The sequence below is a fragment of the Notamacropus eugenii genome, chromosome 1 (genome assembly GCF_028372415.1).
Source record: "Notamacropus eugenii isolate mMacEug1 chromosome 1, mMacEug1.pri_v2, whole genome shotgun sequence".
Lineage (NCBI taxonomy): Eukaryota > Metazoa > Chordata > Mammalia > Diprotodontia > Macropodidae > Notamacropus > Notamacropus eugenii.
This window is the reverse complement of record NC_092872.1, coordinates 304221513-304241387: the sequence shown is the minus strand read 5'-3', so window position 1 is coordinate 304241387 and position 19875 is coordinate 304221513. Positions and strand designations below refer to the sequence as shown.

At 35.6% G+C, this 19875-nt stretch overlaps 1 protein-coding gene across 4 annotated transcripts in view; it reads right to left on the bottom strand.

Moving 5' to 3' along the window:
* Positions 1-19875, bottom strand: part of SLC38A6 (solute carrier family 38 member 6) — a 103320-nt gene that overhangs the window by 81579 nt on the left and 1866 nt on the right. For all 4 annotated transcript variants that reach the window (XR_011971755.1, XM_072629394.1, XM_072629393.1 and 1 more), the window contains exons 2-4: positions 17047-17177; positions 14509-14582; positions 8593-8645 (exon numbers count right to left, since the gene is read on the bottom strand). Coding sequence is in view for 3 of the 4 variants with exons in the window: in XM_072629394.1 (XP_072485495.1) it covers positions 8593-8645; positions 14509-14582; positions 17047-17177 (258 nt within the window). In the remaining variant the exon portion in view is untranslated. The remainder of the gene's footprint in view (positions 1-8592; positions 8646-14508; positions 14583-17046; positions 17178-19875) is intronic.

Sequence of the window (19875 nt, the reverse complement as noted above, 5' to 3'; positions counted from 1 at the left end):
GGGTCATTAATAAGGTAGTTTGTGACAGCAATAAGTCAATTTGTGTCTGCTTGTGGAAACAGGTAGCATGCTCTAATAAACTAAAATAGCTCTCAGGGAATCTGGTCTTTTGTCCTCACTGCCACGAACTAGCTGCTTGACCTTGGAGAAGTTTTATAAGTCAAGAAGCACTTATTAAGGGTTTGCTATGTTCCAGGCACCATGCTAAGTAGTATGGATACAAAGAAAGGCAAAAATAGTCATTGACTTCAATGAGGGAGACAACATGCAAACTAATCCACATAAAAGATAAACAGGATAAATGGAAAGCAATCACAGGGAGAAGACACTAGCATGAGGGAGACTAAGAAAGTCTTTTTGCCAGAGGATTTTAGCTGAGGCTTAAAGGAGGTCAAGCGGTAGAAATTAGGAGGGAGAATTCCAGGTATATAGAAGAGCCAGTAAAAATGTTAAGACTCAGGGGATTGAGTGTCTTAAATGAGAAATATCAGGGAGTCCAGTGTCCCTGGATCATAGACTATGTAGAGGAGACTAAGATGCAAGAAAACGAGAAAGCAGGAAGAGATGATGTTATGAAGGACTTTAATCCTGGAGGCAATATGGAACCAATGGAGTTGTCAGGTTTAGGAAGGTAGGGGGTGTAACATGGTCAGATCTATGCTTTAGGAAGATTACTTTGGCCACTGTATGGAGAATGAACAGGAGTTGGGACATAGTTGAGGCAAGAAGATAATGAGGAGGCTATTACAATAACCCAGGCATGAGGTGATGAGGGCTTGTATCACGGTGGTGGCTGGGTAAGGTGAGAAAAGGGAGTCTTGGTAGAGATGTTGAGAAGGTAGTAAACATGTGTGACTGGGAGAATGGAGGAATCCTTAAGTAATAAGTTCAGACGAGAGCAGGGTTTGGGGGTATAAGTTCCATTTTTGAGACGTTCAGTTTAAGCTCGCTATAAGACATTCAGTTTGAGAGGTCCGATAAAGTTAGAAAAAATGAAAAGATGTAGAGGCACTTATTATTAATGGTTTTCTCAAGAAATTAGCCAGGAAAGGGAGAAGAGATCTAAGATGATAACTAAAGGTTATGGACAGATACAGTGAGGGGTTTTTTTGAGAATGGGGGAGACATGGACTATATATTATAGTAAGCAGGGAAGCAGCAAATAGAAAAGGGAAGATAAATGATTAATGAGAGTGGGGATGACAGAGGGGACAATCAGCTGGAGAAGACAGGATGGAATAGTTTGTATGCGTATAGAATTTGCCTTAGAAGAAAGGCTACTTCTTTGAGTGAGACAGGGGTGAAGGAAAACAGTGATAGAAGACATTCTGAGTTTTGAGAAGGGGAGAATAGAGAGTTCCTGCAGAGAATAAATGGCCTCAGTTTTTTTTTTTCCAGTGAGATAAAACGTAATGTTTTCAGCTAAGAAGCTATGGGGAGCATTGAGAGATTTAAGGAGGAATGAAAAGGTTTGGAAAAGAACTGTGACGAGTATTATAGTAAATTGATTAGGAGGTATAAATCAGTGGTCAGAAATCTGGCACTCAAATTTCAGGGTCTGTAGTTTTAATGGAACACAGCCATGCTTATTTGTTTATGTACTGTCTAAGGCATCTTTCATGCTACAATGGCAGAAGTGAATTATTAGAAGAGAGACTTTATTTGGCTCTTATTGCTTCACAATGCCACTCAGGGTTCTACAAATTGCAGTGATACAACTATGATTCAACAATGTTTTAAGTGCCACGTCTATCATGATATTTTACTTATTTATTTATTACCAGTACAGACCCATCATGTTAAAACAAGAAAACGGGTAAAAGTATCATTACAATTTTTTAAGCTCAGGGCTGTGACAAATTTCTTTTAATTGAGAACTGCTCTTAATCACTATCATCAAACATTGAATGGTTTAGAAAATTTGTTTTTGCTTCGGACTTGATGTTTCTTAATGAATTCAATCTAAAATTACAAGGCAAAACAGCACTTAAATGCAAAATTATACTATGATAAAGTCAATTACACAACTAATGCTGTTGAAATCAAAATGTCATGTTTGTTTATACAAGCCCCATGCTGTCAAAAGTTAAAACAGGAAGAGAGATTGCCACATCCACACAAATTTGTAGCAGCTATTTCTTGAACTCAAATTACAATTCCAGCAGTATTTTTCAGTCCTTGATGAAAATGCAAAAGGAATCTCCATATTTCAAAATCCATTTAACTGTGCAAATGAGGAGTTTCACTTAACCTTCAATGGAAAGTAATTAATCTGCAGTGTAATGATATCCTAAAAGGCAAATGTTAAGAGAAGAATCTAATAGACTTTTACAGATGCCTTCTAAACAATGAATATACTCCATTAAAATTATATGCTAGCAGGTTGGTAGTAGTATTTGGTAGTACCTATGTAGAAAGACTTTTTCAAAGATGAAATATGTAAGATCTCATTATAAATCATCATTAAAGGTGAACAATTGCAATCAATTTTGATAACAGAACAATACTTTTGAACCCCAACTAAGTGAAATGTCATCCTTCCTAAAAAGAATCCCATTTTTCTCATTATTAGACTTATATTACATAATTATTACACTCAATTATTATATTTTGAACTTTATCAATAAAAAATATGATTTGTTTTCTCTCATTATGTAAATACCACTATATATTGCAAATATCCTTGATTTTACTTCTTGACCCACAAAGCTAAGTAGGTACTGTGGCCCTTTACAGAAAAAGTTTACTGATGCCTGTAAACAGACTGCCTAGCTGAAGTGGTGATCTAGTTAATATGACACTACTTAGCTGATATTATGTTACATAAATATGGAATGTGCTTCACTCCAAGATATTCTCCAGCTGTATTCAGTAACAGAGAAAAGAAATAAGTAAGACTGGGCCTTTGTATGGCAGGATCAGAGACAGGATGAGGGGGAAAGGGACCAGAGAATGGAGCATAGTGTACAGCTGAACTGAGAAAGCAGAGCCAGTGCAGAGGTGATCACCTGGGAAAGAACAGAGGTTATTGGGATTGGAGGTCATAGTGATAATGAAGAAGAAGGTTACAAGTTTTAAGGCAGAGGGAAAGATAGAATGACAACAGATTATGTTAAGATAAAAGAATTTCCAAGTTCATGAATATAGATGTAGAACACTTGGGGGTGATGGCAAGATAAAAGGCATGGTCATCTTTGTACATAGGAATAGGTCTTAGAAAATAAACAAACTGAGCAACTAGGAAGTTTGGGTATCTGAGGGAATACTGATGCTTACGAAGGTCAGAAATGAAGGTTATGTCCTGTTTCAGTCTAGTTTGTATTATACATAATTGTAGAAGCATATTGTAATCTGTGAAGTGCTATATAAACGTGAAATATTACATCTTAATCCACTGCCAGATTGTACATTCTTGAGAGCAGGGACTGTTTTTTCCCCTTTCATCTTAGTATTACTAGGACATGCTATAGTGCCTTAGCTATGAAATACAGATTAGATCTGTTGTAGGAGAACTCCCAGAGACAAAATGCCTTTTACCAATAAAGATCACCACTGTACTATAACTCATAACATTAAAGGGTTACTTGGGCTATTGAATAATGAAGGGATTTGCCCAGAGTCATGCAGCCAGAATGTGTCAGAGGCCCAAGGAAACTGAACCTAGGTTTCCTGATTCTGAGGCCAACTCTCTATCCACTATGCCATTCTTCATGCATCTCCCATCCTGTATCCGTACAACTAATTTTTTTGTACCCAAGTATAAGACTTTACATTTATCCTTACTGAACTTTATTAAGATTCACCTAAGAGTTCAAGTCTATCAAGATCTTTTGGTACCTGACTACCATCCTGCAAGCTAGCTATTGTGTCATCCGGGTATCATCTGCACCAACTTTGTTATCATCTGAGAATTTGGTAAGCATGCCATTTAAGGCTTTAGCCTAGTCACTGATAAAGATGGTAAGCATCCAAACACAGAACCCTGCAGCACTCAACTACAGATGACTAGCTAAACTAACACTGAACCACAGAAAACAGAATGGCTACTTTTCTTGTTTGACCATTCAACAATTTCTAAGTGTATCTAACTGTATTATCATTTAGTCCCTTGCAATTTTTTCCACAAAAATAACACAGAATACTTTATCAAATGTATGCTAAAATCTATGGAAAATTGATATAGTCACCTGATCTGCTATTTTAGTTACTGTCAAACAAAGAAATAAAGTTGGTTGGGCATGATCTGTTCTTGATGCACCATGTTCACTCTTTGTAAACAATGCTTCTCTAGATGTTCACCAACGGTCTCTTAAATGATTTATTCTAATCAAAGTTAGGCTCATTGGTCTGCAGTTCATGGAATCTATTCTCTTTTTCCTTTTTCCTGAAATTCAGGAATTTTCCCTCCTGTAATTCTATCACATTCCTCTCATTCTCTATGATCTTACAAATATTACTGGGAGTGGCTTAGTAATCACAGTTGCTATTTCTTTGAAAACCAAAGGATATAGTTCATTAGATAAAGCATTATACCTGGAGCTCAGAAGATTCAATTTCAAATCCAGTCTCAGACAAGTACTAGTGTGACCCTGGATAAGTCACTTAACTCATTCACTTAGGTTTCCTCGTGTGTAAAATAGGTATTATATATGTATATATATGTATGTATTACACATGTATTATATGTTACAGCTCCTGTCACTGTGAAGATTAAATAATAATTGTAAAGCACTTAGTACAGTGCTATATAAATGTTAGCTACCATGATATGGGGCAAATGACAAATTCATTAAAGATAACCCCACGTTCATTTACTATCTCATTTGCTGTGGACATCAATTTCCAAGTAAAAGTTTTTGTTTGGTCATTTCCATTACAAAGGTCACATTTCTCATCAAAAGAAAAGTAAGATTTAAGCACCTCTACCTTCTTTCTGTTGTCAGTCTTTATCATCCTACCTACTCCAAGTAGCAGTCCTATCTCCTCTTTCATCCTTTTCTTTCCTCCAATATAACTTAAAAATAAACACTAAAATCTTTTTGTTATCTTTAGTTTCACTAATAGATCCCATCTCACTCTGCGATTTAGCACTCCTGACCTGAAAGTTCAAGCCTATCAAGATCTTTTGCAATCTGACTGCCAGCCTGTATCATTTGTACCAGTTTTGGATCAACTGTAAATGTGATAAGCATGCCATATAATCCTATTTTTATAGGACCATGCCTACACTCTTCATCCTGTCACCTACCTTTGCTTCAGTCTTCTACATCTACATTTTAAGACTCAAAGACAGTCTGCTGTTTTTGTCTGAATATTTTACCAGCTGGCCCCTGTGCCTGAGATGTTTTCCCTCTTCCCTTCAACCTCCTGGTATTCCTGGCTTCAAGTTCTACTTTCTGCAAGAAGACTTTCCCTGTGGTCCTTTATCTCATGGTCTTCCCTCTTTTTTTCATGTTCTTTCTCCCATCAGTCTGAGCCCAAGAGCATGGGCCATTTGTTTTGGACATATTTAGTTTAAGCTCTCTACAAGACAGTTTGAGACGTCCAATAAGTAGTTAGAAAAGAGTAAAAAGAAGTGGAGACACCTATTATAAATGGCTTTCTCAAGGACTTTTGCCAGGAAAGGGAGAAGATCTAAAATGATAACTAAAAGGGATGGATAGATCCAGTAAGGGTTTTTTGAGGATGGGAGAGACACAGGCATATATTTGTAGGCAGCAGGGAAACAGCCAATAGACAAAGATGGAATTTTTTAGTATAGAGTCTGGCATATAGTAGCACTTAATAAATGCTAATTGACTGTCACTGGTCTTTTTAGGCAGGTCTCATTTTTCTTCATCGTTGGAACTGCTTCCCTGTATGTCTTCAGAATTTCATTCTCAAATGTTTTCCATCTCTCCTGGGCTTATATTCCCTGTATATTCCCCACGTAATTCCATTTCCCTTCCTCTGAAATCTGCTCTTCTTAAATCTAAGGTGAATGTCAGAATATATCTTTCTTCACCTCTTTCATATATTCAAAGAAGGAAGTGGTATTTTCTTCCCATTGTTCACCTCTCATTTCCACCCAGCAACCTTCCTGCTGTTAAGACATCCAATACAGATTTCCCCCTTGTTGGCTTCTCCACATTTTGCAAACAGAGAGGTCAAGTCACATTTTGCAAACAGAGAGGTCAAGTAGATGTTTGGATAATTAAAAGTGTCAGTCACTCCTATCTCATGGCTCTGCAAAGGGCTTATGATCGCTTCTTCTAATTTTTTTTTTCTGTCTGTTCATGTGGTAAAAAATATACTGCTAACAAAGTCAAGTTTTCCTGCCTCCATTTTATTTTTATCAAAATGCTTTAGGATTTCTCATTTGCTTCAAGATATAATTCAAGCACAAGAAGCCTTTCCTGGTCCTCCTACCTGCTATTACCTCTTCTACCCTCAAGGTTATACTCTAATAGATTGTGTATTTTTCATAGATATCTATATATGGACATGTTTTCTCCTCAATTATAACAGGGGCTGTAATTTTACCTAGTGCAGTGCCTGGCTTAATCAATAACTGCAGATTAATTCAGTCTCTTTCCCTTCTGATTCCCAGGTTTCCACTAAAAGTCTACCATCTTAACACACTATTCTACACAAGCAGACCCCACCTACTCCCTTAAAACATTCTCTTTCTTGTGAAAGAGGCATACCCAAACAGAGCCACCACATTCCTGTGATGTTTCATGCCAAGACTCAGTGACAGCCATAAGGTAAAATTTGTTTCCTTGTATTAGGCCAGGGGTTTGACTACCAGCTTCTTCCGGGGATTTTGTTATTTATGATCTCCTGGGTAAATTGCTATACTTTCTTCCTTCATTATAACTGTTCTCTTTGGTATTCATTTCATGAACTATTTTAGTAATTCTGTCAAAAAAGAAAATTGTTAGCCTGACATGACCTGCTCTTGATGAAGCCATCCTGGATTGAGATGTTCACTGCTAGCCTTTCTGGATGGTTCAGCAATAATCTCTTTAATATGGTCTAGCAGGGGTGGGGAACCAGTGGCCTTGAGACCACATGTGGCCCTCCAGATCCTCAAGTGTAGCCCTTTGACTGAATCCAAATTTCACAGAACAAATCCCCTTAATAAAAGAATTTGTTCTGTAAAAACTGGACTCAGTCAAAAGGCCACACCCAAGGACCTAGAAGGCCACATGTGGCCTTAAGAATCAAATTCAAGCTCACAGGCCTAAAGTCTGTAGATTCTAATCTCGTCCCTTTTCTGAAAATCAGGACATCTGTCCTTCTCCAGTCTTGTGGTACCTCTCCCATTTCCATAAAGGTCATACTCATGATCTTTCAACTATCACTAATGTTGGCGTAGTAATCAGATCTGCCAGTTCTGTCAGTACCCTAAGATGCAGTTCATCTGGGTTAAGTGACTTGAATTCATCAAGACCAGCTAGGTGCTCTCTTATTATCTCCTGACAATTCTTGAGTACTAATTTTTATTCTGTTCTGGTGAAAAGGTCATTCTTCTTTGCAGGAAAAAAAACCCAACAGAATAAGACTCAATTGTTTCCTTCAGTAAGTAGCAGTGAGGAAAACAAAACTCACATCCATGCTCTTCACTTTCTTGTCCAAGACTTTGTAATACTTGCCAGTACTTTCTATGTTCCCTCTGGCAGTATCATTTCTGTCCACATGAATTGCCAGAATCGGGTAGTAGTCATACATCTGGATAGGTCTTGGAAGGAAGATACTTCATAGGATCATAAATGTGGAATTGAAAAGCACCCCAGAGGCCATTTAGTTCAAACCCCCTCATTTTATAGAGGAAACAGACCCAGAGAGGTTAAAAGGCTTGCCCAGAGTCTCACACGTATTAAATGAAAGTCCTGGGATTCTTTGTAATGTCTTAGATACAGACCTTGGGAAGATGATGAACCTATTTATTGTTGTTATCAGTTTGATAATTACCTAACTCAATACCTCTGAGCAAGGAAGTCACCAACTACCACTATTTTTCTTTTCTTCTTCTGACTTTTAATAGATGACTTGTCACATGATACTTGCTGTGGCTCTATTACATCATTCCTTGGAGGACCACTTGTTCCTCAGGAAACACATCATCTAGTTTCCTCCTCTTCAGGAAGAAACTCAAATTTGCTTTTAAGCTTAAAGTTTATACTCATCCATTTCCCTCTCTTCCTCTTCTGGGTGAGATTTTTCCACTCTCTAAGATCAAGCTATCCCCCCCTCCACTTCAGAGTCTCACTCTCAACTCTACTGAAGAACTGCTTCCTTTTTTTAATAGGAATATTTCATTTTTCCTAATAACCTGGAGTACATCCCTCACCCTATCTTCTAGGAAGAAGTACAACCTATACTTGGAACATAAGTAGCAGTCACCAGCCATTTACGCAATTTTTTCCTTTGGTTAATATAGTCTTCCCTTTTATTCTTGTTCTGCTTCCCTTGTATTTCCTGTTATTCTCCTAACTTTTTATTTCTTCCTAATAAACTGCTTTTCATTCATCCTTCTCTTTTATTCAGAAAAAGTGGAAATATTACTCAGTTCTGACTTGGTCAATGGTCAGGAGAAAAAAAAATTACCTTTCCAAGTGATCCAAATGCAAAAAGACCAAGGTCTTCATAAGATGTAACAGCTAAAAGGAGAAAAAAGAACAGTGATATTTTTGGTGGATTCTATATTATTTTATCAGAAATTTATTATTATATGCAAGTTATATCATAATTTTCATACATCCAGAGTAACTGGAATCAATCAAACACAGAAGGGTTCTTACAGAATACAAAGTTTTGTGACTTTCTACATGGAAAGTAAGAAGGGTTGCCTGATTTGTGAACTATATGTAAGAAAGTTTTCTGATATCCTACAATTAAATTTTGTTGAATTTGAAGAAATATAATCCATGTACTCATACTTCTTGATCCAAAACTTCAAACTGTAAAGATTTTAGATGGTCTTACAAAACTGGAGTCTAAACAGATATTATACTTAAGCTATCATTCCAAGAGAGGTACTAAAAAGTAACACTAGCTACTATGGGAAAGTTCTGTTGACTAACTATATTGCAGGAATTTAAAAATGGATAAGTGTAAAAAGTGACCACAGAACTCTAAAGCTGCAAAATCCACTATAATATTTTCACTATGTAAACTTATACAGGAAATAGGTCTTGGAAATTGAAGATATGAAGAGGTTGAGTCAAATAAACAAGGTCTTACTGTACTTTCAAAGAATTTTTTTTCAGATCACTAAAAATGAACTTTCTTTCACATAGCACAATAATACTACTGTCATATTGGTCTGTAAGTGAAGGTTTTGAGTGTAGGCTTTCCTAAAACTCTCATTGCAGGAAAAGAATTCCCTTGAGTTGTTTCTTTTGTAAGCCTTTCATTATACATTCTTTTAAGCACTTCACAGAACTATAAAAATATTTTTTTTAATTAAAATGAGGGACGCAGTGTGGTATAGTGGAGAGAAAACTGAAATATCTTCCTGAAGCCCTGTGCCTTAATTTCCTCATATATAAAATGAGGGGGTTGGACTAAATTATCTCTATGGTCTTTTCTAGTTCTAAATCTCCTTTCAGACCTTCCCCAGATGTTAATACTTTCTTCCTCTTCAAATTATCTTACATTGTTGTATTCCACCATCCCATGCCATTAGAATGAATATAAGGTTGTTGAAGGTAGGGGCTATTTCATTTTTGGTTTTGTATCTTCTGTGCTTTAGATATATTAGGAACTGCTTCCAAAGTTACCAATTTTACAGTTAGTAAATACTTAAGTCATTTAGATAAGTTTTTCTAAAAAGTTGTGCATGGTTTGGTTATTTTTAAATAATAGCGCTAAACAAACACATCATCAGTAAAAGTAAATCTTCATTAAAAGGTACCAAGTCATAACTTAATTACAGAAAATGAACATTATTAATTTTTTCCACTTAAAAATTAAATAACTTACTTCTCAAGCAACAGTAAACAAAATCGATCACTTTTAGAACTGCTGTAACTACTTACTTATTTTCTCTATGCGAATTCTAATATAATTTGCAAAGATGCCAGATAAAGCACACTCCAGTAAGACATTATGTTTTATCTAGTAATTCGTGAATAATCTAGTCTGAAGTACACTATGGTGTAAATAGTACTACACTTGAAGAAAAGAGAAATGAGGTGTGGTTCCAATGCTATAAGCTTCTCACGGTATCACTTCTTGACCTCTCACAGCTAAGAAGACCAACATGTCAAAACATCTTTAATAGGCGTGGCCCTACCATCTCACTAGCTGTGTAGTCTAGTGTCAAATGAATTTACCTAATCTGGGATTCAGGTTCTCATCTGCATAAATCAGAAGACTGTAGTAGACAATTTCTAAAGGGCCTTCTAACTCTAAAATTATCCTGTGAGATAACTCAATTTTGAGATCAACAAAAAAGATCACTGAGTATAGTAAGTTCCCACTCTCAATTTTGAACCCTGAATTTCCAGTTAGAATATCAGTGTAGTGATTATATACTGTCATGTCATAGCACTATAGAAGTGCAAGAATTATGGGCACTTTATTACATCTGAGACAAGAATAATAATTTTTATGCTTAACAATCTTAAATCACAACTTAAAAGAATTATCTTCATTTATTCAATAAATATGCTATTGATATTCTTTTTAAAAATCCTGTTACTTAATTGCTAACAACCTCAACTCCCAACTCAACCACACTGCAAAATATTACTTGATTAAATAAAATTTTGACTTTCCAAATCTATTTGCTGAAATTTTTTCTTGTTTTACTGTTAGGTATTTGTTTCTTTTTTTTCCTCTCCTATGGCCTCTATAGTTAAAGCTAACTTGTAAAGAAACAAGCACATTGAGAAACATCAAAATAATACAAGGAATAATTATCCTCTCTAATAGCATATTCTACGGTACAGAAACAATTTGAAAGATGGAATTATTTTCATTTGTTACAGGAATTCACATTAGCAGTACCTGGCACAACTCATGTTAAATAAATAACTGGAAGTAATCATCAGAATGTGAAAGGAATCTATTTTAGGAAGCTTATATATATGTATATGTATATATACATATAGATATATATGTATTTTATGTTAGAGAAGTCAATGTTGTGTTTTGAGGAGACTGAAAGTCTGTAAATCTTAATCAAATAAACAAGAGAGAAAACCTTATTGAGTGTGCCATTGAGGCATATTGTCATGGCTATTTTGGTCTGGCAAAGAGTTAAGTCTTTGCAGGAACAGTTTAGAAAGCTGCTTCTCATGAACATGTGGAATATTTCCATCTCGTTACTGTGTATTCTGCATTTTTCCATCATTGAAAAAAGACAATTAATAAATCTCGGGTGAAGTACAAAGCTCAAGCTTCTCAATAGCAGCAATATTATCTTTGGATCTGGGTTGTGGAACATAAGTTATTTAAATACAGTTCAATCCTCAGAAAGCTGGCCATGTGGAATGATCCCTTATTATTTCAAAATTTTTTTATTTGTAATGTTTTCCAATGTTTTCATCTTGTTTCCTTTTGGTTGCACAGTAACCATAAAGGTTAATTATCTAAAGTCATTAATTCATTCACTAACTCATCAAACAGTTATTGTCTAACTACTATGTGACCTCCACCATTTGCGACACTGTTAGTTACTGGCTCATCTTTGATTAAATTTCACCTTCAGGAAATTATACTTTCTGGACTACCCCTTACTTGTCTGACCATTTCTTCTTTTTTGTTATCTGGTTCTATTTTTTTCATCAACTATGTTCCCTTCCCTTAGCAAACTAATTATTGAACATATTTTCAACTATCAAATATATGGAAAACCTCAAGATCTCTAGCTCTGACTTCTCATTATTTTATAGACAACACCATTTATGGATATACCTATATAGTATATACCTTGCCATTTAAACATATTAAATGAACATTGCCTATTGCCCAATTTTTCATTCCTTTTCAAAGCAACGTTTTGCTATCTTCTCAGTCATCCAGGCTGGTAATCTTAATGTCCTCAATGACTTCTTTCTGTTCTCAGTTTCTTCCATGTAGTTCATCCCTGAATCTTGCCAATCTTTGCTACCTGGTATTTCTTGTATCTCATTAACACTCTTCTTGCTTTCTTAAATCATAGCTTTAGATCAGTCACTGACTACCTTCCCAAACCCCCTGACTTCAACCTCTCCTTCTTTATTCTATTCTACTCTTAGTATTAAGAACTGTCTTCCTAAAAAATAGTTTTGAACATACTATCTTTTACTCACTGTCACAGTACTTCTCCAGAACTGAAAAAAAGAAGAGGCACTTTTCTATGTCTGAGACATTATGAGCAATGTTTTGGAATCCTATGATGACTCTCAGGAGTGTGGAAACCAGCAGCTATGAAGTAAAGGGCTGGGGTTTGAATCCCAGGTCTAACATCTATTACCTGGGTGACTTTGGGCAAATCATATAATCCCTCTAAAATTCAGTGTCCTCATCTGTAAAATGAAGAGGCTAGACCAGAGGACCACTAATGTTCTTTCCAGATCTAAATTTATGTTCCTATTAGATTATGACTTCTTATATCAAAATTAAGATTTGACTGTAGTCTTTAAAAAGTTTACTTAAATACCCAGATCTTTCACTCCATTATGTCTCATATTTTCCATTTCCTTCCTTTAAATCTGCCATTTCCTGCATCTTGAACAATGATCTCAATCCTCTCAGCCAAAACCTACCCTTACGCTCCTTTAAAACTCTCAAATCTTATCTCATCCATGCTAGGCTTCTAGTTTCACTCAGCACTCATTTATAAGGTTCTATACACTGCCAAATTGTTTTTTTATTTCTGTTGCTTGTTTTTATACATACATTTGTATTCTGCATCCTCCATTACATTGTACACAACTCTTAAACATTAAACATCTCTTCTTCTGGCTTTAAAACTCTCTCAGCACCAAAAGACACTGAAACAAAATTACCAGTTAACTAAGTTACGTATTAGATAATGATCTAAATGTTGCATGTGTATGAGAGAAATATGTTTTCTTTGTTCAGCAAAGAGGAAGCTGAGCTTATCCTGAGCTCTGAAATAAAACTGTTCCATCTAAAAATCTGAACACTGCATTAGCAATCAATTCTAATAATACCTCAAGATTAATGCAGAGACAATCTATCACTCAGGACCTAGAAAAATGTCTTGGGACTCAAAATGTCCAACAATCTGCAGAGCATACCCCTGGTCACAGAAGCCCTTTGTTTCTAAAAAGGGGAGATAAAAATTCTCCACACTTCTAGCCCCATGAAAATTCATGATGAGGTTATCTACAAAAGACTTATATAACTCTCTGATTCTTATTATTATAATTCTGCTACAAGAAACTTTTTTATATAATCAAGTATATGTTTTCAAAATGTCACTGATATTATTAAAAGAAGCCTACCTCAGTAGAGTATTTTTACAGTGACTGAAGGAATTCAATCAACAGAAGAAGGAAGCAGTAGTATCTGTACAGGATCATGAAGAAGCCAGTTGAAGAACCCAAGCAGGTTATTGAGAGCAAAGGAAATTAAGAAGGAAAGAAAAATTGTTTCTTCTACTTTATAATGGCCTAAGGTAAGAAAAACAACATAGATAGATATTAGATTTTCAGAATTATCAGATATGGATTGATGTGGGTAAGTAGGAAATTTACATTTTAACTAGAAAATACCTAGCTGAACTAAAGTATTTATTCATAATCTGGAAAATATACATAATCATTAAAACAGGTTAAAAATATTTTTTTTTTAAAAAGTGGTCTTCCAGAACTAAGATCCAAGATAGGAAGAATATAGGATAAAGAGCCTTTACTAAACCCTCAAAAACTAAGGAATAATTACTTTATTATTATAAAAAGTAATAAAAATGAGAGGCAACATGGTGTAGTGTGGAAAAACAATCACAGTCTACAGTGAAGAAGATCTACATTCAGGTCCTTCCCTCTGACATAGAATAGCTATGACCTTAGCAACAAGTCACTTTACCTCTCAGTGCTACAAGCCATTTTGCAAGATTATAAATTACAGTGAAGTTATTCATCTGTATCAGAAAATGGAGATGCCATCCTAGTTGTTCCCCAAACTGCTGAAATCACAGGTAGAGATTTTTTTTAAAAAGTTAAATTAAAAAATAAGGCAAATCAGACTTTGAGTCCTCCTTTCCTGTGTATGAACATGATGTTACTGACCACTATAAGAAAAGAATGCCATGGAGATATATGTGCATTGACCTACCCTCTCTCTGGGGCCCTCTCTATGCCCAAGGGCACTCATTTGCTGGATGCCTAGCCAATGAAGTGAAGGTTAGCATATATACTCCTACTTTTTCACCAGGTGCACAAGGGCTAAATAGTCTGATTTTCATTTGTCTATATGCTGGTTATCCCCTAAACTGCAAAGGATATCATAACACTTGCTGGAAATACAATTAAGAATCTACAAAATACTTATGATCTTTTTACTTACCTGTCTGAATACACATAGTAAGAAGAAGATGAACGGAGTAAGAAGCCAGGAGAGCAACTATCAGCAGCATCATACTAAAATATAAAATAGTGCATGGTTAAATAAGTTTGTTTTTGTCCCCTCTTACAAAAGAAAAAAATCCCTACCTCAAGAATGTCGTTACCTAACACTCATATATGTGGACTGCTAGTCACATCAATCTAATGACCTTACTATATGTCACTACTTTGCTATATTTATGTACTAATCAATCAACCAGCTTTTAAAAAGAAGGCCTAGTGTATGCCCTATGGTAGGTGCCGGGGATACAACTAGAAAGAATGAAACAACCCTTAGATACCTTCTAATAGAGAAGGTAACAACTACAAAAGGAAGCATAGTTAGTGTAATAAAAAGAAGAATACAAAGAAATACAAAGAATACAAAGTAGTTAAAGACAAAGTAATTTCAGAGGGCAGGAACTAAAAGGTAGGGAATTAGGAAAGGCTTCATACAAAAGGTGGTGCCTGGATGTGCCTTAAAGGAATTCTATGAGGTAGGGGTAAAGATGGACTGAATATTTGAAAGCACATTAAATTTTATAGTTCTAAAATGCCATCAATTATACCTCTTTCAGGGCTTTCTACTTATAGATAAGGATCCTATTTTGACTGTACTTGCACTAAATTTAACCTACAAATCCTTTCTTCTTCAAATACTCATAAAACTACAATCTGAAACTACCAACCTGAACTAAGATGCAGGTGGTGAAAAGCCATGTGCACAATTCCCTTGGGAATATAAAATCCTCAGCACCTACAGCTTCTCCCTAAGAAATGAGACACTATTGCCCTAAGAGCTCTTCTCAGAGAGCTGCCAATGGGCACCCCACTGTGTCCAAAATATAAACAGCAAAGGTGTGGAAGAAGCTCTGTCTTTGTGTCCCTTTTAATCCCTGACCTTGTTGTAAACGTCAGAGTTAATAAGTAGCAAAAAAGGGACAAGGTGTCAAGTTTTACATAGATAGTCTGACAAAACAATTCATCACTCTCATAAGGTTTGCAATGACTTGAAGAACAAAAAAACTTTCATTAATCATTTTCCAGATCACTCAAGTATATATTATATTCAGAATCCATTTTTTTTTATCTACATAATACACACATACACATATGGCAAGAGCTGTGATTTTATCAGTGTGGGAAACTAAGCAGCATGGAAACTCCTTCCATCAAAGCAGATGAATCATTTATCTCTAATATAGTCTTAAAGAACTCTCTAGGGCACTGGAAGTTTAAGTGATTAACCTACAGTCACACAACTATTATGTGTCAGAAACAAGTTTTCAATCTGGGTGTTACTGACTCCAGTGCTGACATTCTATTCACTAACACATGCTGTTTCTCATATTTGTATAAGGTCAAACTAAAGATACATCTGGTTTTCAAACTGATAAAATAAAATGTATGAAATCTAGATTTTGTTTACTATGTTTTGTCTAAAGTGTGGTTTGTAATATTCCTGCTTCAAATAATGAAAACTTTGATCTCTTATGAAAATGTAAAATTAAGAAAATTGGGCAATTAGTGCACATTAATTTCCCTAAAAAAATTAAAGAGGGTAGACAAAAAGAAATCTTAGATGGAATAGAACTACATTTTCAATGCTTTGTTTTAAATTCGTGACTGAGCAAGTATTAATATTTGTTTCTTCAGGCAAAGTCTCCATAATGAAGACTAACTGACTGGTTTCCAAAAATGAAGTCTGTGACATGCCAGGGGAAAGGATTACAGAGGAAAAGACTAGTAAAAAGAATAAGATTATATACTTAATCTTCCTTTTTCAATTGATAAGTAGTCTGAATAACTAATAAGTCTTTGTTCACTTTGGCTAAAATGACACACAGAATGAGTCAATACTTAAATTAAGAAGGTATTAGAGAGAGAGAATTAGCTTTTTCATTAGGATTTTTATATTAGCCATTGGATTAAAATATAACTAGAGGATAAAACTTTTTTTTCTATAGATAAGTAACTGCTTTAAATCAGATTCTATTAATTAATGATGAATATGCCCCCTAAAGTCCCATTTGTGGAAGTGATTAAGAGATCTTAAAGAATATGCAGGTTCTGATAAGTTGGAAAGGTTTTGAATAACAGGCTCAGATTACATGATTATTGTTTGAGTGTCAGTTTAGCTAATTTAGGAGAGGCTCATCAACCATAGGGTTGGCCACTAGAAGATAACTTTTTTCACAAACAGCTCAAAAAAATCTACTGAGGAATAAAAGAAATTAATTTCAATCTGCAGCAGTGGAAGGAGTGAAATAAAAAATTTCCAAGGTAAAAAGTAATGTTTAATTAAGAGAATTTTGTTACATACATGAAGAAATAACATAAAGACCATATTGATCCACAATATAACCTCAAATATAGGCAGCACTCCTAAAATAAAATCACGGCCAAGTTTCTTTAATTTACTTTGGTCAGTATCTGACAGTCTTATATAAATGAACCTATAATTATTAATGACAATAGGAGCAAGAAAAAGAACACTTACCTAAATACAATAATACCTGTATTAGCCATAATGTAGGCTAGACCAAGGATGCTACTTCCTGTGACGGCATTCATTAAGTTAAATACCGATAAACTGAAAGAAACTCCTGAGAATTCGTCACTCTGAGGCCCCTATAAGAAAAAAAATTTAACAGTTTAAGTACTAATCTACTGGAAGTCAAATCTATCCAAGGAACTATTTGTATGGATATCCCAGTTTATTCTTCCAAATATTTTCCCCAAACTGAAAAGGATATTATGGTACTTGGCAAAAATATGAAAAAGAATGTATGTTTCCTCTTCTGTGGACACTGTTGTATTGATAAAAATTTTCAGCAATACTGAAAATGTTTATCCTAGTCTCTCAAGGTGCCCCAATTCTATCCTGCCTGATATGGCCATCTGAAAGTGGTTACCTTTCCCTGCTTCTCCCCTCATCCCAATCCTTTGGACCAATGCCCCAATGTAGTTCCAGGAGTATGGCAAGGATTATTCTTTTAATTTACTGGGGGTCCTGAGAATCTTTGTGGTAGGAGATGGAGGACAATCACCTAAAACTAATTTATCTCAAAACAAATTATTTCTTGGTGCCAGCTCACCAGTGTACACTGATTTTGTTGTTTGTTTTCGTCTGACCAATTGTGAGGGATGGATAAATGAAAAAGCATTTACTAAGTACTTACTATGTGCTAAGCAGTGTCCTAAGCATTGGAGATAGAAACAGAAAAAGCAAGACAGTTTCTGCTGTCAAGAAGTTCACATTCCAACTGCGTAAGACAACACATAAAGGAGGGTTCAGTTTCATGGCTGATGGAAAAGTCAAGAGGTAATAAGTGTTTAGCAGGCAAAGTAGTATGGCAGATGTTCCCTGACCAATGGCTGTAGGAAAAAGGCTCGTGGGTCCAAGGATGAGAGTAGAGTGGGACTTTGGGCTACCTTCATAACAGGTATATATGAGGGGGTCAGCATTAGCTGAAAAGGGTATTCAGTGTCCAGTGGAAAATACGCAACTGATGTTAGGCTGGGAAAGGGGAACATCCTTGGCTTCCGATCCTGGCAGGCTGCTGGTGGTACTGTTCCAGAATCATCAAACTACCAGATGTTTCAGGCGAACTGGTTTTTGGCAAACCATTTTGAGGACATCTCAATGCCATTATGCCATTCCGTAACAATGGAATGTAGGTCACATTAAGGACTACTGGCACAAAGGTAGTATGCATCTCAGAGGACTGGAAAAAAAATCAATACAACTCATGTTTAAAAACAATTAAGTCCACGTCATTTACCATAGGATATGGTATAAATAATAGCTAATATTATCTTGAACTGACATCTTAAAATCCAAGTAAATTTAAGGGAAGATAATTAAGAGAATCAAACAATTTCAATTCTTCAAATCTGGTGCAGGCTGACTTGAAAGTGTATTCTCCCAAAAAGGGTTTGGGTAATAAATTCCCAGAAGTCAAATATAATTTTTTTTCAGGGAATTGAGATGAAGACTCAAAGTCAGATAACATGGTAATAGTGTCTTTATCCCTAACTTTACAGTCTAGGAACTGTTAACATTTACCATCAAGATTTTTTTTTTTTTTTGGAGATACCTGTCTTGGTAAACTATTTCTGCATTCTGCCTGTCTCATATGTATGCATGTATACAACTGCATTTGCCAAGTGTGTGAACCTGTATGTAATATCACTGTAATATCATTGGACTTTGGAGAAGTCTTAAGTTTGAGCCCCACTTCCACTGCCTACTGTCATGTGACGATAGATGGGCAAGCCTTAGTGTTCTCATCTGTGAAATGAGATGAGAAATGAGCATAACCTTACTTATTCCACTTACCTCACAAAGTTGTTCTGAGAAAAGCACTTTGCAAAATATAAAGTGATATATAAATGTGAGCTACTATGATGATTACTATTATTACACAAGAACTCCTTAATACACAATTCAGCTGGAAAAAGAAGTATCTCATGATACTACTTTAAGAGGCATATTTTGGGGAAATGGAAAGAGGAAGATGATAGAAACCGTAACAAATAACAATGAATCACAGAAGCCCAAGCCTGGTCATCTCATCCAGCCCCTAGCTTCCTTCTTAGCACTTCAAGTATTCCACCTAAAGTAGAAAAAGCCTTTATTTTTCAATGGAGTATAAACTATCCATATATCTGAATTGTTAAAAAAAAAAAAAATAGATTTCTTCTGTCTAACTTTGGTTCGGCTCTTCTAGGTCACTTTCCTGGTTCACTCTTCCTCTCTTTCTGGCTATTCCAGGAACAAGACCCTCCACCTCTCGGCTTCAGGCATTCTCTCAGGCTGTCCTCTAAGCCTGGAATACTCTTCCTCTTCCTCTCTACCTCCTGCCTTCCTTCAAGTCCCAGCAAAAATTCCACCTTCTACAGGAAGCCTTTTTCAATCCTTCTTAATTCTAGTGCTTTCCTTTGTTAATTATTTTCTTATTATTCTGCGTATTTCTTGTCCATAAGTATTTGTTTGCTGGTATACTTCTCCACATCTCCCCTCCCCCCATTAGACTGTGAGGTCCTTGAGGGTAGGGACTATCTTTGCCTTTCTTTGTATTCCCAGGGTTTAGACCCATGACAGGCATTTAAAATGCTACTCTGCTACAGATTAGTAGCAGAAAAAAAAACCCCAGTTCACTCCTTTTCTCTCATATGACTTTGCCCCAAGCTCAATTTTTAAGTCACACAACTAGATATTGGGTGGTCTCTCAACATTCCTAGAATACAAATTTCAAATCACAATGATCTCATCTTTCTCAATTCTACTTAAATAGGATTGTCAAATACTTATAACCCTGGCTCT